Source organism: Gossypium arboreum, chromosome 5 (assembly GCF_025698485.1).
Source record: "Gossypium arboreum isolate Shixiya-1 chromosome 5, ASM2569848v2, whole genome shotgun sequence".
NCBI classification, from domain to species: domain Eukaryota; kingdom Viridiplantae; phylum Streptophyta; class Magnoliopsida; order Malvales; family Malvaceae; genus Gossypium; species Gossypium arboreum.
The window spans coordinates 81234555-81251975 of NC_069074.1; the positions used below are offsets into that span (position 1 = coordinate 81234555).

A 17421-nucleotide genomic window follows, 5' to 3' on the forward strand; every position below is an offset into this window, starting at 1 on the left:
AATGAATGGTGTTAAGGACCACAAAGGATGAGGAGGTTATAGTGATAGGTGAGCGAAGGGATTATTTGTCCAATGTGGTATCGGCATTAAGAGCCGAGAAGTGGATTCGGAAAGGTTGTGAGGCCTATTTGGCAATTGTAAGTCAGTCGGAAGAGGAGGGACTGACAGTGGATAAGGTTAGGACCGTAAAGGAGTTCCAAGATGTTTTTCTAGAGGAGCTTCCAAGATTGCCTCCGAACCGAGAAGTTGAGTTTGGAATAGATTTGTTGCTTGGAACAGCGCCCGTGTCCATTGCACCGTATAGCATGGCACCGAAGGAGTTAGTGGAGTTAAAGGCTCAAATTCAAGAGTTGTTGGATAGGGGCTTCATTAGGCCAAGCGTGTCTCCATGAGGAGCACCGGTGCTATTCGTGAAAAAGAAGGATGGTACGATGCGGATGTGCATTGATTATCTCCAGTTGAACAAACTGACGATTAAGAATAAGTATCCACTGCCGAGGATTGACGATCTGTTCGACCAGTTTAGAGGAGCTTCTATATTTTCCAAGATCGACCTCTGATCTGGATATCATCAGTTAAGGGTCAAGGAGGCAGATATCCATAAGACGGCATTCAGGACTCGGTATGGTCATTACGAGTTTCTGGTTATGCCATTTGGACTGCCGAACGCTCCTATAACGTTTATGGATCTGATGAATCGTGTGTTCCAACCATGTTTGGATCGGTTCGTAGTCGTCTTTATTGACGATATCCTGGTATATTCTGAAACTGAAGTGAAACATGATGAGCATCTCTGTATAGTGCTACAAGTGTTAAGGGATAAGGAACTCTTTGCGAAGTTCAGCAAGTGTGAATTCTGGTTGAGGGAGGTAACCTTCTTAGGACATGTGGTCTCTGCTGAGGGGATTAAGGTAAACCCTCAGAAAATTGAAGCGATTTTGGAGTGGAAGCCACCTAGGACGGTGTTGAAAATTTGAAGTTTCCTAGGGTTGGCAGGATACTACAGAAGGTTTGTGGAAGGTTTTTCTGTGATGGCGGCACCTCGACAAAACTCATAAGGAAAGGGCACTGCTTTGTATGGATGAGACCCAGCAGGAGGCTTTGAGAAGTTGAAGAAAGTTCATCAAGCACTGTGTTAATTCAGCTAGAGTCAGGAATGATTTTATCAGGTACAAAGGACGCATCACACGTAGGCTTGGGCTGCGTGTTAATGCGCGGGAGGGTAAGGTGGTTGCATATGCATCACGACGCCTTAAACCTCACGAAGGAACTATCTTACTCATGATTTGGAGTTGGCAGCAGTGATATTTGCACTTAAGATTTGGAGACATTACTTGTACGGAGAAAGGTGTATTGTATACACTGACCATAAGAGTCTTAAGTATTTGTTGACTCAGAAGGAGCTGAACCTTAGGCAAAGGAGATGGATTGAGTTGCTTAAGGATTATGACTGTTCGATCGAGTATCACCTAGGCAAGGCTAATGTGGTAGCCGATGCTCTAAGTCATAGAGTCAGATCGATCCGAGAGCAATGTTTGCTCGTCTGAGTCTCAGATGATGATGGAAGTCTGCTGGTGAGTTGCAAGTGAGGCCAACCTGGGTGGATCAGATTAAGGAAAAGCAGTTGAACGATGAGTCTTTGGTCGCTCGTTTCCAACAAGTTAAGGAAGGGGAAACTTCTGAGTTTGGGTTAAATGGCGAAGGAGTTCTATGTTTCCGAGGAAGAATTTGTGTTCCGAAGGACTCTGATTTGAGGCAGACAATATTGAAGGAAGCTCATGAAGGACTTTGTGCCATGCACCCTGGAGGGAACAAGTTGTATCACGACTTACGAGAATTGTACTGGTGGCCTAGACTTAAACAAGAAGTAACAGAGTTTGTAGGGAAATGTCTGACATGCCAGCAAGTGAAAGCTAAGCATCAATTACCTTCTGGACTGTTACAGTCAGTGAAGATACCACTTTGGAAGTGGGAGAGGGTAACCATGGACTTTGTGAGTGGGCTGCCCTTAACACCATCAAAAAAAGACTCGGTGTGGATGATTGTGGATAGGTTAACCAAATCGGCCCATTTCATACCTGTTCGTACTGACTTTTCACTTCAAAAGTTAGCCAAGTTGTATGTGGTGGAGATTATGCGACTTCATGGAGTCCCAGTTTCAATTATTTCTGATCGGGATCCCAGATTTACATCTCGATTTTGGCAAAGGTTGCATGAGACATTGGGGACGCGATTGAATTTTAGTACGGCTTTCCATCCCCAGACTAATGGTCAATCGGAAAGGGTTATTCAGATTCTGGAGGACATGTTGAGGGGATGCGTGATTGACTTTCGAGGTAGTTGGGAGGATTACTTGCCGTTGGCAAAATTTGCGTACAATAACAGTTACTAGGCGAGTAATCGAATGGCACCGTATGAAACACTGTATGGACGAAGGTGTCGTACACCTAGTTGTTGGACTGAACTAGGAGAGTGACAAATTCTTGGATCAGAGTTGGCAGCTGATACTGAGGATAAGGTCAGAATAATTAGGGACCGGTTAAAAGAAGCATCTGATAGGTAAAAGTCGTATGCAGATTTGAAGCGTAAGGAGATTGAGTACTCAGTAGGTGATATGGTCTTCTTAAAGGTTTCTCCTTGGAATAAGATATTAAGGTTCGGTAAGAAGGGCAAGTTGAGTCCACGGTTCATTGGGCCTTATCGGGTTTTGAAGCGAGTAGGCCCAATGGCTTATCGCTTGAATTGCCTCGAGTTAGACAGATTCACGATGTTTTCACGTCTCCATGTTAAGGCGTTATCGTCTTGACCTCGCTCATGTCCCGCCGATTGCGAAATTGAAGTTCGATGATTTGACCTTTGAGGAGCAACTGTGCAAATATTGGCTCGAGATGTTAAGGTTCTCGAAGGAAATCATCCGTTAGTGAAAGCACTTTACGTAATCATGGAAGGAAGAAGCTACTTAGGAATCAGAAGAGACTATGCGTCAACAATACCCTCAACTACTTGGATCAGGTAAATTTCGAGGACGAAATTTCTTTAAGGAGGGTAGAGTTGTAACGCCCTAATTTTCGAGAATTCTGTGAACGTTGGCAAAATTTCATGCTTTGATTTTGTCATTTGTGAGTGAAATTATGAAATAGGACCTATGTGAAAATGTTTGAAAATGCTATAGGCTAAATTGAAGTGGCCAAATAAATAGGAGTGCAAAATAGGAGGATTTGCATGACAAACCTCCCATTTTACATGAAGTGGCTAGCCATCATGTTGTTGTAGACAATATGAGCACTTGATATCCATAATTTATGGTACAAATTGATACAAATTGATAATGGGTTAGGTAAATGTTCCATGATAATGGATTAGGTAAATACTCCATGATAATGGGTTAGGTAAATGTTCCATGATAATGGTTTAGGTAAATGTTCCATGATAGGAATTTCATGTCTTTTGTATTAAAGAATTAAATGGATGAAATATGAAGTTTTATTAAAAGAAAAAGGGGTGAAAAGAATAAAGTTTTGTCCATCTTTGTTCATCATAGCTGAAAGTTAGAGAAGAGAAAGGAGAGGAGAAAGCTCTTGAGTATTCGGTCATTAGGAGGAGGAAAATTGAAGGTAAGTTCTTGGTACCTTGCTTCTATTTTGAGGTTCATGAGTTCTTCTTAATTCTACCTTAACTCTTGAAGCATATTTTGGTTTTTGGTTGTGTTGTGAGCATTTGGTCATGAATTAAAATGAAGGAAATGGTTGTTGTTTCATGTTCTTTTGATGAAAAATGGAAGATATGTGAAGTTGAGCCAAACAAATGAGCATGCATGTGCCTTAGATGCTAAAGGGAAAAATCGGCTAACATGTTGTGCTTTAAAATGATGAAATGGAAATTATGCTTAAGTAAAAATCAGAGATATGTGATGATTGATTGGTGATATACATGTTTAAATAACATGCATGCAAGATAGGTGTATGAAAGAGTGATTTGGTAATAAATCTGCTTGGGACAGCAGCAGTAATGTGACTTTGGAAAATCACCATAAATTGTGGGAGATGAATTAGAAGCTGAATAAATTATGTAATTAAAGGTTGTTGAGTCTAGTTTTAAATGAAATAAACGAGAACATATTTTGAATTCTGTACAATGAGAAATCTGATTCGTAATGAAGAGTGGTCAGATTAGTCAAACAGTGAAACATGGGAAACTTTGAGAAAAATCTGGTATTGATTGGCCAAACCAAAAATTCTAAAAATTTTATGGATAAAAGATATATGAGTCTATTTTCAAGGAAAATTAACGGCACTTGATTTGGAGTTTCGTAGCTCCCGTGATAAATGATTTAGTGACTGTTGCTCAGGAAGACAGCTTGCAGTGAAATTATGATTATGTGGTAAACATTGACAAAAATTTGTTAATGAGTTGCTTATTGTTTTCTTATAAGCTTACTATGATCTGTAGGTGTGGTTGGCCGAATATTGTAAGGGGTTAATACGTAGTTTGTATTTGAATAGTTAGATTAACGTGTTAGTAATCCAATTGTAGGCGGTTCGTGTGTGGATCTCGTCAGCATATCGTCGCAAATAGGTGTGTAACTAACACCCTCTTTCTTAGTCTAGATCGGCAAAAGTCGAAAAGCCGAAATGCCCAAAACCGGTATTTTGTAGATTTGCAAGTGTGCGAATGCTCGTGAGGTAAATCGATTAATGTTTTTGGTAAGCTGCAATGTTTGACCGCAAAGTGCATGATTTACGTACCCTCGATATTTTTGGGCTTAATGGGCCAAAATTGGAATGATGGGCCAACGGCCCAATTCGTAAGAACCCTTGGTAGTGATTCATTAGTACGTGAAAGGTAGGAATATGTATGAAAAACCCTAAAATAGATAAATTACTGAAATACCTTTAAAAGTGGAAAAATTTACAGTTTTACCCCTAGGAGATAAATTACCGAAATACCCATAGGGTTAAATTGACCTAAATGCATGTTTGACTGTTGTTATTTACTACATGCCATGTTGTTATTATCTGATGCATGGGATTGGGATATTGACGGAGGAAGTACTGAAAGTGGCTTGTCCACGTACTGGAGGCTTTGCCTCAATTTACTGTTAACTGAGCGGCAAGGCTGCAACTATGGAGTGTTGGGCTGGGTGGGTTGAGCTATTCCCCACATGGAGTGTAGGGCTGGTACGGGTGGAGTGTAGTGGTTGGTGGGTTGAGTAGTCTCCCCAAATGGGCTTGCATATGTTATTGATGTTGCATGTATTTTGAAATAGGCCTATGGGCCATGCTATTATCTGAATAAGGGGCTAAGGCCCAATTTATTGTAATCTGAAAAGGGCTCTGGTCTAGTACCACTGTTACCTGAATGGGCTTAGGCCTAATCGGCTTGAGCTGACTTGGGCTTTGAATGGGTTTTCCTTACACACTGAGTTTCCCCAAATTCACCCCTTTTATTTTCATCCACGCAGGAAATCCCCAACCATAGTGGGCTTGGAGCTGTGAGGGAATTCGGAGTGGCCACCCGTTCTGAAAGTTTAATTTTCCTCTGGTGAACTGGACAGCCTTTTATTTACGTTTGAAGTTTTGGGTTTTTAAATGTAATAAGGCCGCTTAATTATTTTTGATGGTTTTAATATGTATTACTAAGATAGGTATTACTTATTTTAATTGTTGAAATTGGATAGCTTTAAGGCGCGTTTTCAAAAACAACAGTTGATTTCAAAGTAACACGACAACAAGCAAAGCTTCCGCAATGAAAGTATTTTCCAAAATTAATCACTTTTCCTAAAAATGACTTAATCAAATCGGTTTCTTAGAAATATCCATGACGTTAAGGTGTGGCAATAGCGGTATGCATGTCTAGGATTGGATCCGAAGGGAGCTTGGTACTTAAGCAGTCCGATGGACTCACCACCTCTTTTTCGGTTTCCTACCTGGTGCACAGCTTCCATTCACTTTAACCTATAATGAAATTATTTTTTAGAACACTAAGTAGGTTTTTTTCTGGATCAACAATATAAAATGTTTTTTACGTTTTTGATATGGCATGTCGGATCAGGTCATAACGTCTGTGCCGGGTTTGGGGTGCTACAATTTAACACTAAAGTTTCAAGTATTAATCAATGACATCATTTACAAACTTTAACAGATTCAAAAAATTAACACACGAGTTAGCTAAATCAAGCTCATGAGACTTCAAAAACATAAAATTACAAGAAAATGACTAAATTGAGCTCAGCAATTGAGGGACTTAAAGCTTGGGACTCCATGGTCGATTTAGCCCTTGAACTTTTTTTTTAAATCACCCCAAAATGGATGGAAAAGCTAATATTGAAGGCTAATTTTGTTGATGTGGCATACACGTGAAAGACATGCCAACATTTAATTAATTTTTAAATTTTAAAAATATTTTTATAATTTTATAATAATTTTAATGTTTTTAATTTTAAAATATTTTTCATTTTTTTTCAATTTTAAAATTTTAAAAAATTAATTAAATGCTGGTATGTCATCCATTTAGCAAAGTTAACAAAACATTAACTTTTCTATCCATTTTAGAGTGATTTGACAAATGATGCAAGTTTAAGAGTTAAAAAATGTGAAAAGTTAACTAGAGGACTAAAATGGTTTTTTTTGTAAAGTTGAAAGGTCAAAAAGTCATTATGCCTTTCTGATATCATGTCATTGCATGTTGACATGAGAGTTTTTTTTTCTTTTTTTTTTTTTGTAAATAAAATGGTAAAAATCAAGTGATTTGAAAGTCCACCTAAAACTCCATTATATAAAAAAGTCATTGCTACAAAATTACAACACAAAGTCACAACAAGAGTATATAACTTAACAAAAGTTATTAACCAAGTAATCACAAGTAAACTAAAAGAAAAAGTTGTGAATATCACACTAATAGTAGTTAACTTTGAAAGCTGAAAAACCCGATATAAACAAAAATTAGAACATACACATCGAAGATATTTGAGTATACTAACTATTCTGAATATACCTCCAATTGAAAAATGGACAAAAAATTGGTCTTGGTGATAAAAAAACTGCTTACACTTTTCTTTTCTTTTTTCATTTTTTTTTATTTTGTTGCACTCTTTTTCTCTCTCATATATATATAATTGAAACCATCCCCCATATATGTTTGAATTATTTAGTGTTTCCAAAGTTGTTTTTCTGTTTCAATAAGTCCTATTCTTTAGGAACAACTTTCTGCATTTGTTTAAACTAGTGGTGATCCTTTTTTATAGGTGATATAGGTGATAGTTGTGATTCTACATTTGTCACGTGTAAGGTTATAAAAGCCAGCTTTCTTTCTTCAATAAAGTGACACTTATTTCCAGCTTCCACTTGATTTAATACTTAACATTCTAGTATCCGAGTTAGGTTGTTGAGAAAATAAGTTGATATGAGTGAAGAAAGGAGTGAAGGTAGTCTTACAAAGATTCGTCATTTTGATTGTCTTCACTACGACCATTGGAGTGAGCTGATAGGGAATCTATTAAAGTCTAAAGGACTATGGAACCTAGTTGAGAAAGGCTTCGAGGAGCATGAAATAACGATTGTGCAGACCATCACGCAATAGACACAGATGGATAAGATAAAGATAAAGGATCACAGGGTCAAACACTATCTATATCAAGCCATAGATCATGTTGTTTTTGTGCAGATTTTGGATAGAGAAACCTCTAAATTGTTTGGGATTCTTTGAAGAGCAAGTTTGATGGAAATGAGAGGGTGAAAATGTCTCTTTTCAACATATTAAGAAGAGAATTTGAGGTGTCAGAAATGAAGAAAGGAGAAATGATTAAAGATTATTTTTCCAAAGTGATGGCTATAGCAAACCAGATGTGGAGCAATGGGGAGATCATGTCTGACTCAGTGATCATGGAGAAGATTTTGTGAATTTTGACAGAATGTTTCACCTATGTGGTAGTATCTATCGAAGAGGAAAAAGATATACTTACCATGTCGGCTAATGAATTGCAAAGTTCATTATTTGTACATGAACAGAAGTTTAAGAGAATGGAAAGAGAAGAAGTTCATGTCTTAGAAGTTGTTGTTGGTAACGAAAGGTTTGAAAGTAGAGGACATGGCACAAATTCATACAGAGGACATGGAAGAGGTAGAGGGAGATCATTAGAGAAAGCCTAAGTAGAATGCTATAAATGTCACAAATTGGGGCATTTTCAGTATAAATGTCCATGGTGGGAGAGTAAAGCCAACTTTGTGGGACTTGATGAAGAGGAAGCACTTCTCTTAATAACATGTGTGGGGAGACATAACTCACAACAAGATGGTGTATGGTTTTTTGATTTGGGATGCTCGAATCATATGTATGGGAATAGGAAGTGGTTTTCTCATCTTGATCAAAGCTTTCGACAATTTGTCAAGCTTGGAAATGATACAAAAATGGTAGTAATGGGAAATAGAAGTGTTAGATTAGAGATTGGAGGCACTAAACAGGTAATCTCTGAAGTTTTCTTTGTTCCAGATCTAAAAAATAATTTGTTGAGCATGGGATAGCTCCAAGAGAAAAGGATAGATATTTTGATTCAAGGTGGTGAGTGCAAGTTGTATCATCCATAAAGAGGGCTCATTGTAAGAACCAAAATGACCAGAAATCGGATGTTTGTGCTTCCAAGCTACAACAAAAGATATCTCTCATCTATGGCACTGCAGGTTCGATCATTTGAACTAGAAAAGCTTACGTATGATGCATTCCAAAATGTTAGTTTGTGGCTTACCAACAATCATCATTCCAAACAAATTATGAGTCATTGTTTGGTCAAAAAGCAACATAGGGAGGAAATGCCAAAGAAGAGTTCATGGAGAGCATCAAGAAAGTTGTAGTTGATACATTCTGGCATTTGTGGACCAATTACATTGATTTTTATAGATGGGAAGAGGTACTTACTCAATTTTATTGATGATTTTAGTCACAATATGTGGGTCTATTTCTTGCATGAAAAATCAACAACGTTTGAGATATTTCAGAGCTTTAAAAAATATGTTGAGAATGAAAGTGGTGAGTGTATAGCTTGCTTACGCACTGACGAGGGTAGAGAGTTCACCTCCTATGAATTTAATAATTTTTTCATGGAGAATGGTATTCACAGGCAATTGAATGCAACCTACACCTCACAAGAAAACAGAGTAGCGGAAAAGAGGAATAGAGCCATTATGAACTCGGTTTGAAACATGATATGTAACACCCCAAAATTTTAATTTTTGATTTCGTGTATATGTGACACACAACTGTGTATTTGCTTTAGTGGTTACATTTTCTAGGTGTGTGTGAGAGGTCCCAAGTTCAAGTCTTACTTGGGAAAATTTTGGTATTTTTATAAATAAAGCCTTAACCTTGTGCAAAGGGCTTAAGTTTAAATGCTAGTAAGTTTATATCAGAGTGGCCTGTTGGTCTGGTGTTTAAGTGGAGTGTTGGAGGTCCTGTGTTCAATTCTCTGTGATGGCGTGGAGACATTATTTTTCCTCCAATTTCGGCTAAGAGTTGTGTTGGGGCAAAATTCTAAGTAGTTGTGTTTTAGTGGCTTAATAGAGAGTGATTTTAGGAGATAATTGGGGAGAGATTATCAGAAAATAATCTGATTACCTTTTTGTTGCAAAAAAAATAGAGTTTCGGTTTTCTCTCTATTTCCCTTAACTTTTTTTTACATTTTCTTCTTCTTTTTTTTTTCTCTCCTTTGCCGATTCTTTCCCCTAGCTGTTGCCGAAATTTTCATTTTTTCCCCTTCCATTTCTTTCTTTTTTTTTTCCAATTGATTTAGTTGTTCATCGTTGGTTGCGTGTGTTCGGTAAGTAATAGTTTTGTCTATTGTTAATCTCTAAAATGAGGATTCCTTTTTGGTGTTTAGGAGTTAATCAAGGGGTTGGTGGTTTTGAATCGACGATGTGATTGTGTGTAGTCGTGGTTACTCAAGCGAGGTAAGGGTTTTGTTAGGTTTTTAGTCAAGTTCCTTCTAAAATTGGTTGATTAAAAACAAAGTAAGTGATTAATCTGGAGATATGTTGGTCGATTTTTAGGTTTTGGAGGCTTAGGAGTGCTTACGCATCAGAAACGAAACTAGGTATGTACTTGAAACGTGGAAAATGGGATTTGGCGAAAGGCCTAAATTTCTTGCTGTCAAGAAATAAGAGAAATAAGGGAAAATGTTGCGAAAAAAATTGTAGAGAAAGGAAATAAGGGTGTTATAAACTTGAAAATCAACATTTTGCACTAAAATAGTTTTGGACAATAGCAGTAGTCTAATTTTGAAAAATCATCAAAAATAGTGGAAATTGAGTCAGAGGTTGAATAAAATATGAAATTAAATTTTGTTGAGTCTAGTTTTTCATGGAAGAAATTGTAAATTCTGAGATATAATAAATTTTATAAGAAAAAGTCAAAATAATTTTGGGTTCCCCTATTTTGACTTTGGAAAATCATCAAAAATTGTAAAAATATTAATTAGGGGCTTAAATTTATATTTTTAAATCCTTATTGAGTCTATTTTGAAGAGAAACAAGGGGAAACATCATCCAAGTTCCGTACTAAGAGATAAATAATTTTTAGTAAGGAAAGTTTGAAGCTATCAAACAACAGAATAGGGATAAATTTGAAGATTTTACAGTACTTATTTGATAAACTATAAATTTTAAAAATTTTATGGTAGAAAGATATTTGAGTCTAGTTTTAAAAAAATTAAACGAATCTTAATTTGGAATTCTGTAGCTCAAGATATAAATAATTTAGTGACAATGACTCAAGTAGACAACTTTGAATAAACATATAAGTAAATAGTGAAAACATATATGAATATTTAGCTAGCATGGGTTACATTAAAAATGGATCACACGGCCAAGGCCAATTTGGGCCAACTGGGCCACAAGGCCATGTGGGCCCACACGGGCAGATCACATGGGCGTGTGAGCCTATTTTTATTGAAATGTTTCTAAGGTTGCACGGGTCGACCAAGTCGTCTGTGAACCTACTGTAAGGTTGGTAAGCGCTAATTAGACCCCTAAATGTGTGAAATTGACTGAATGATATCTGCATTAAGCATGTTAATATCTGAACTGAGTATATGAACTAAAATTGCATAATAGCATATCATCCATCGTATGTTGCATTGCATTGGGTCGGGGGTTGTTATTCGAAGGAAGTGTACTGAAAGGCTTTAAGCCTAATTTACTGGTAGCTCAGCTGTAAACTACTGTTTTGTGCTGCATGCGGTACTACTGGGAGTGTAGGGATGGGTGGGTTGATTATATCCCCACATTGAGTGTAAGGTTGGAGGGAGGTCATGTGTAGAGGCTGGATGGGTAGGATTTTGCTACTGCATAACTGTTACTGCTATTGATACTTTGATTGGCTAAGGCCCAAACTGTCACTGATACTAAAAAGGGCTTAGGCCCAAGACTGCTCAACTGTGCACTGTGAATACTGATTGTTTGTTTGTTTCTGCGAGATTACACACTGAGTTTACTTAAACTCAACCTTTTTGTTTAATGTGCACAAGTAATCCCCAAACTTAGACGGATCGATGCGATGGAGGACTCAGCGGTGACCACAGTAATTTTTAGACTTTATGGTTTTCAATTTACGATTTATAATTTGATTATTATTGATTATTTGAGTTGTAATTTAAGGACCCTCTGGGACTTTGGTTTTAAATTTAGGTTTTTATTTATTTATTTATTTTACTTTATAGATTTATCCCAGCTGGTCGTAGGAAATTCAGCTTTTAAAAAGTTAAAGTACTTTCTAAACGCATGATCACTTAGACTATTTTATTAAAGCTTTCGCAATGAGGGATGTTTCAAAACAACTATTTTAAATGAATAAAGACGACTTCCTAAGTTCTAACAAAGGTTTACTAAAGATAATAACATGGAATGTTTTCATCGTAACAACGCGGTTTCAAAAATGCTATCGTGTGACATTGCCAAATACAGCCATAACGTCTAGGCCGGGTTTACTGTGTTTCATGTTATCAGAAGCAGTTCAATGGTGTACCATGTGATGAACAGAACCTTGACAGTGCTATGAATAGACGAACACCAGAAGAGGTTTGGAGCAATGTTACACCTTCTGTAGACCATTTCCGAGTGTTCGAGTGTGTTGCCCATGTACACATACCTGATCAAAGTAGAACAAAGTTAGATGAAAAAAGCTACAAGTGTGTTTTCTTTGGTGTGATCAATGAATCCAAGGCTTATCGATTGTATGATCCAATCTCTAGACGTATTGTGATAAGTCGTGATGTTGATTTTGAAGAAGATAAAGGTCGGGATTGGAGTCAAAATTCAGAAGATGCAAACAAAGAGTTAGAATGGGAAGATATTACTCTTGAGGATGATGTGAGTGGAGATGATGTCGTTGTACCAAACATAGAGGAAGTAGTTAGAGAAGAACCACCAAGTTCAAACATTCTAGTTGCAGAAGAGCACTAGAATGGCAAAAAGATTAGATGAGTGGCGCGGGACTAGGTCTTTTTGACGAAAACGAAGAAGTCAATAACTTGGTTCTATACACCACAACAGATCCAATCATTTTTAGAGAAGTTTTTGTAAGCAAAAAAAGACTTGAAGTTATGAAGCTAGAGATTCAAGCCATTAAAAAAAATGAAACATGGAAATTGATGGAATTGTCGGCTGGTGCAAAGAAGATCAAAGTAAAATGGGTGTTCAAAATCAAGCTAAATGAACTTGGCGAGATTGACAAACACAAAGCATGAATGGTGGTGAAGGGATATGCCTAGAAATATGGAATTGATTACAATGAAGTTTTTGCACCAGTTGCAAAATGGGATACAATCTGAATGTGATTGCAATAGTTGTGCAAAAAGGTTGGAATATCTACCAACTGGATGTTAAAAGCACTTTCCTTCATGAAGAGCTAGTGGAGAAAGTTTTTGTTGATCAACTGCGTGGCTTTGAGAAAGAAAGGGGGGAGCATAAAGTCTTCAAATTAAAGAAGGCCATGTAAGGTCTTAAGCAAGCTCTAAGAGCATAGTATAGTCACATTGAGTCCTATTTTACAAAGGAATTTTTGAAAGGTTCCCATCTGAACCTACTTCTTTTATTCAAATTGATTCGAAAGGAAGAATTTTGATTGTTAGTTTGTATGTTGATGATCTTATATTCACGGGAAATGATGAGGAAATAATTAAAGCCTTTAAAAATTCCATGATGTGAGAGTTTGAAACGACTGATCTTGGAAAGATGAAATACTTTCTTAGAGTTGAAGTGTTACAGAATGATAAATGCATATTTATTAGTCAAAGGAAGTACGTTAATGAAGTTCTTGAGAGATTTGGTATGCTAAGGTGCAACTCTGTTAGAAGACCTATTGTTCCAGGAACAAAACTAGTGAAAAATGAAGATGGAGTCAAAGTAGATGTCATTGGTTATAAGCAAATTGTGGGGAGTCTTCGATATTTAACTACGACCAGACCAGATCTAATGTATGTGGTTGGACTAGTGAATCGATATATGGAAAAATCTACTAAACTTCATCTTAATGTAGCAAAAAGGGTCCTTCAATATATAAAAGGAGGAACTAGAGAGTTAGTTGGTTACGCAGACAGTGATTATGCTGAGGATCAAGATGACAGAAAGAGCACTTCAGGATATGCTTTTCTATTTGGAGAAAGTGTCGTTACGTGGTTTTTGAAAAAATAACCAGTAGTGACCTTTTCTACCACCGAAGCAGAGTTCGTAGTAGTAGTGTCATGTGCTTGTCAAGTAGTTTGGATGAGAAGAATCCTGGATGCTCTCAATCATCCTCAAAAAGAAAGTATCATGTTATATTGTGACAACGCCTCCACCATCAAACTATCAAAGAATGTCGCATTGCATGAAACGAGCAAACACATTCATGTAAGGTACCGCTTCCTTCGTGAATTGTCTAATGATAAATTTATTGAGCTTGTCCATTGTGGAACAAAGGAGCAGACAACAGACATCATGACTAAGGTGTTGAAGTTGGAGACATTTGAAAAGCTTAGGGAAAAACTTGGAATTTGTGGAGAAGTAAACTGACGCAAATATGCAAAATAGTTTAGGGGAGGAGTTGTTTGAATTATTTAGTACTTTCAAAGCTGTTGTTCTATTTCAATAAGTCCTATTCTTTAGGAACAACTTTCTGGATTTGTTTAAACTAGTGGTGATCCTTGTTTATAGGTGATATAGGTGTTAGTTATAATTCTATATTTGTCATTTGTAAGGCTATAAAAGCCAGCTTTCTATCTTCAATAAAAGTGACACTTATTTTCAGCTTCCACTTGATTTTATACTTAACAATATATAATGTATAGGGCACAGTGGGACTTTTGGGCCATGCCCAATAAATATATATATATAAGATATTAATTATTATAAAATATTTCTTGTACATAAATTTCAGTTGTAAAAAAGAAAATATTTATTATATTTTTGAGAAAAATATCCTCAAACATTGATCTAGTATGACCACTTATATCAGTAGAGAAATGTCTTATGCAATTGGATACGAAGCTTTCATGGCGATGCCACATAACCCACCTGGTGTATTCACATCCCTTTGAATCCTCATATACCCATTTTCACCCCAAGTTTCTCCCCATGAATTCTTAATCAGCCAATAGTTTAAACCTTCTTCACTTGTCCCATATCCAACAATGGTTACTGCATGGGTGAGATCATTGCCACAATCTCCTGTAAACACTCCACCTTTGTAAAACTGAAAGGATTGTCCATATCCATTTAGTGCCACCGAGACCGGTTGATTTGTGACGGCCTTAAGTAATGCTTCTTCGTCGTTTTTAGGCACCATTTGATAGCCATTAATGGTGGCAACTTTGTTTATCTGTGTGGCGCAAGTTTCTTGCATTTGTTGATATGGGTAGCTTTCTTCGGTGGTTATTCCTTGGTTTTGGCTGATGTATTCAAAAGCATTCATCATCCATCCTCCACTACAACCTTGGTTTCCTCCATTTGTGCTGCAATCCAACAGTTGTTGCTCAGATAATGAGATTAATTTACCAGTTTTGATTTGGATTATCCCTTCAACGGCTGCCACTGCTGAAAATGCCCAACAACATCCTGCAATAGTAAACCAACAATAACCCTTTGTTAAGTATAAAGCAATTAATGAAAATAAATAAATAAATGAATGCTTCAACGCCAATCTATAATAGTATATAAACTTTTAATATATAAACTTTTCATTGAGTTGATGTAACTAATTACCCAATCATAAAGGAAAATACAAAATTAATGTTAGAGGTGAAGTAAATTATATTATTACAATAATAACTTTCTCTTTTCAAATTTTTTAAAAATAAATAAAATTTTGCATAAGATGTGATGTAAACCCATGTGGCAAATATTTATAAAAAAGTTTACCCTTTAATCAAGATTTTATTTTACATTTTCATAAATTTATTATAAAAATATTTTCACCATTGTTTATATATATTGATGATGTTATTGGTTCAGTTGATCACAAATCAACCCGATAATAATTCAAGAGAAATGATAATATCAAAATAAACAAGCGGTCGTGTTTATTATTTTTAATATAATATATTTACTTGTTTAAATTTTTTAGTTACAATTTAAACTATTTTTATTTTAATTTCATACATATCACATTTATTATTATTAGTTTCAAACTTTAAGTTTTATTATTTAGGCTTAGAGACAAATTTGGTCCCTAACATTTGCATGTTTTGTCAAAATAATCCTGGTTGTATTTTTAAGCCTTTTCGACCCTCAACTTTTGCTCTCCTTTTCTAACATATTTTAATGAAATGTAATTTATTACTTAGATAACTCAATAAGATAATTACATATGAAAAATAAAAAATAAAAATAATATATGAAATTAAAAAACAAATCTTAATTTAAAGAAAATGGTTCAAGGTTTCAATTTTTTCAAAATATTTCAATCTTTTGTTTGTTTATTTAACGAGAGATTTCAATTAAGAGTTATTTTTTAATTTCATGTATTATTTATTTATTTTATTATTTTTCACATATAATTATCTTATTGAGTTATCTAAGTAATAAATTACATTTTATTAAAATATTTTACATACTAAATTTCACATCATACTCATTAATTTTTTAACGATATTTTCATCAAATTTGTTAGAACAGACGTTTGAAAAAAAAATTAAAAGTTAATTGCTAAAAAAGACTCAAAATACAATTATAGTCATTTTTGATAAAACATGCAAACGTTAATAGCCAAAATTGTTATTAAGCGCATGTAATCTTTAAAAGGTATGTTTGTTTCTAATTCACTTTTTAAAAAGAATGCTTACTCAGTCAACAATTTTATGTATATATATAAATTATTACTTACCACATTGACCTTGATTCTTAATAGGAGTGACTGCACCTTGGTCCCTCCAATCAAAGTTTGTCGGAACATCTGATAAGTTCTCATACATGAACGATGTTGAGTCAGGCATCATGGGGTTGTCTTGCATCTTGTATCCAGTGTGAGCTGCAATGAATTCATCTTGTGTCATGTCTGCAAATTCATTCAGGCTTAACTTAAAACTTCTATTTCCACCATTGTTGAAGCTCTCAATGTATTCCAAATTCTCTTTGAATATATTAAGACGCTTCTCCTTCTCTAGTTTGCTCTCATATTTTCGACTATAATCAGCCATCCATTGCTCATGTTTATCAAAAACAGAGGCTTCATAGATTGTTCGGGACATAGCAAGAGATGCCAATGTCCCAAAAATTAAAAACAAAAAGGCATGGATTGAACTCATCGTTGTTGTTTTGCAGTATATGCTGGGATACTACACTAATTTCTGGGTTTTTTTCTTTGCTAATTGCTAAGTTGTGAAGAACTAGCACTCTATGAATGTATATATACTAAAAAATTGATTGAAATAAATATTTTTTTAATTAAGTCATCTTATGAAAAATCCAAATAAAATGCCAATCAAGTCAATTTTCAGGGTTACAATTAAAGACATACATTTCTTTTTATATATAAATCAACAAATTATTACTGTGGCGTGATTGACGGAGACAAGCTACGTTTTACTCATCCCTTCGTTGCTGTTTCTCAATTGGTGTTTGACTTTGAAGTCACTGTTAACATTCCAATTCTCCCACTACGCGTCCATTGGGTCTTCAGCTTTTGGTCCAATATCAATTTTTATTCAAGAAATTATTTAAAATTATTTTAATAAAATAATGAACATTATTATAATGGTATCTTATTATTATTTTGTTAATATTTAACATATTATCATTAGAAAATTTTAATTCTATAAATAGATTTAAATATAGTCACTTATCTCATTCTTTTAGAAAAATAAATTTTTTTTATTTTGAGCGAACTACAATAATCACCTAATTACAAATTTTGTTAAGCATCCAAAATTAAAAAAAATTATAATTTAATTACCCTCATTTG

The 17421-nt window shown here is 35.3% G+C and overlaps 1 protein-coding gene across 1 annotated transcript; it reads right to left on the reverse strand.

Annotated features, from left to right (window-relative positions):
* Positions 1 to 14351: 14351 nt before the first annotated feature.
* On the reverse strand, positions 14352 to 16858 carry LOC108481533 (ervatamin-B-like). The gene is made up of 2 exons (XM_017784652.2): positions 16345 to 16858; positions 14352 to 15077 (listed from the first exon to the last, which is right to left on the reverse strand). Exons 1-2 carry the CDS (start codon positions 16763 to 16765, stop codon positions 14491 to 14493), a joined length of 1008 nt encoding a protein of 335 aa, XP_017640141.1. The 5' UTR covers positions 16766 to 16858; the 3' UTR covers positions 14352 to 14490.
* Between the last annotated feature and the right edge of the window lie 563 nt (positions 16859 to 17421).

Excerpts from the sequence above, each read along its gene's own strand:
- LOC108481533 (XM_017784652.2), bottom strand. The coding sequence starts at position 16,765 with ATGAGTTCAATCCATGCCTTTTTGTTTTTAATTTTTGGGACATTGGCA. Across the intron at positions 15,078-16,344 it reads TAAGAATCAAGGTCAATGTG|GATGTTGTTGGGCATTTTCA; the intron begins GTAAGTAATAAT and ends TTACTATTGCAG.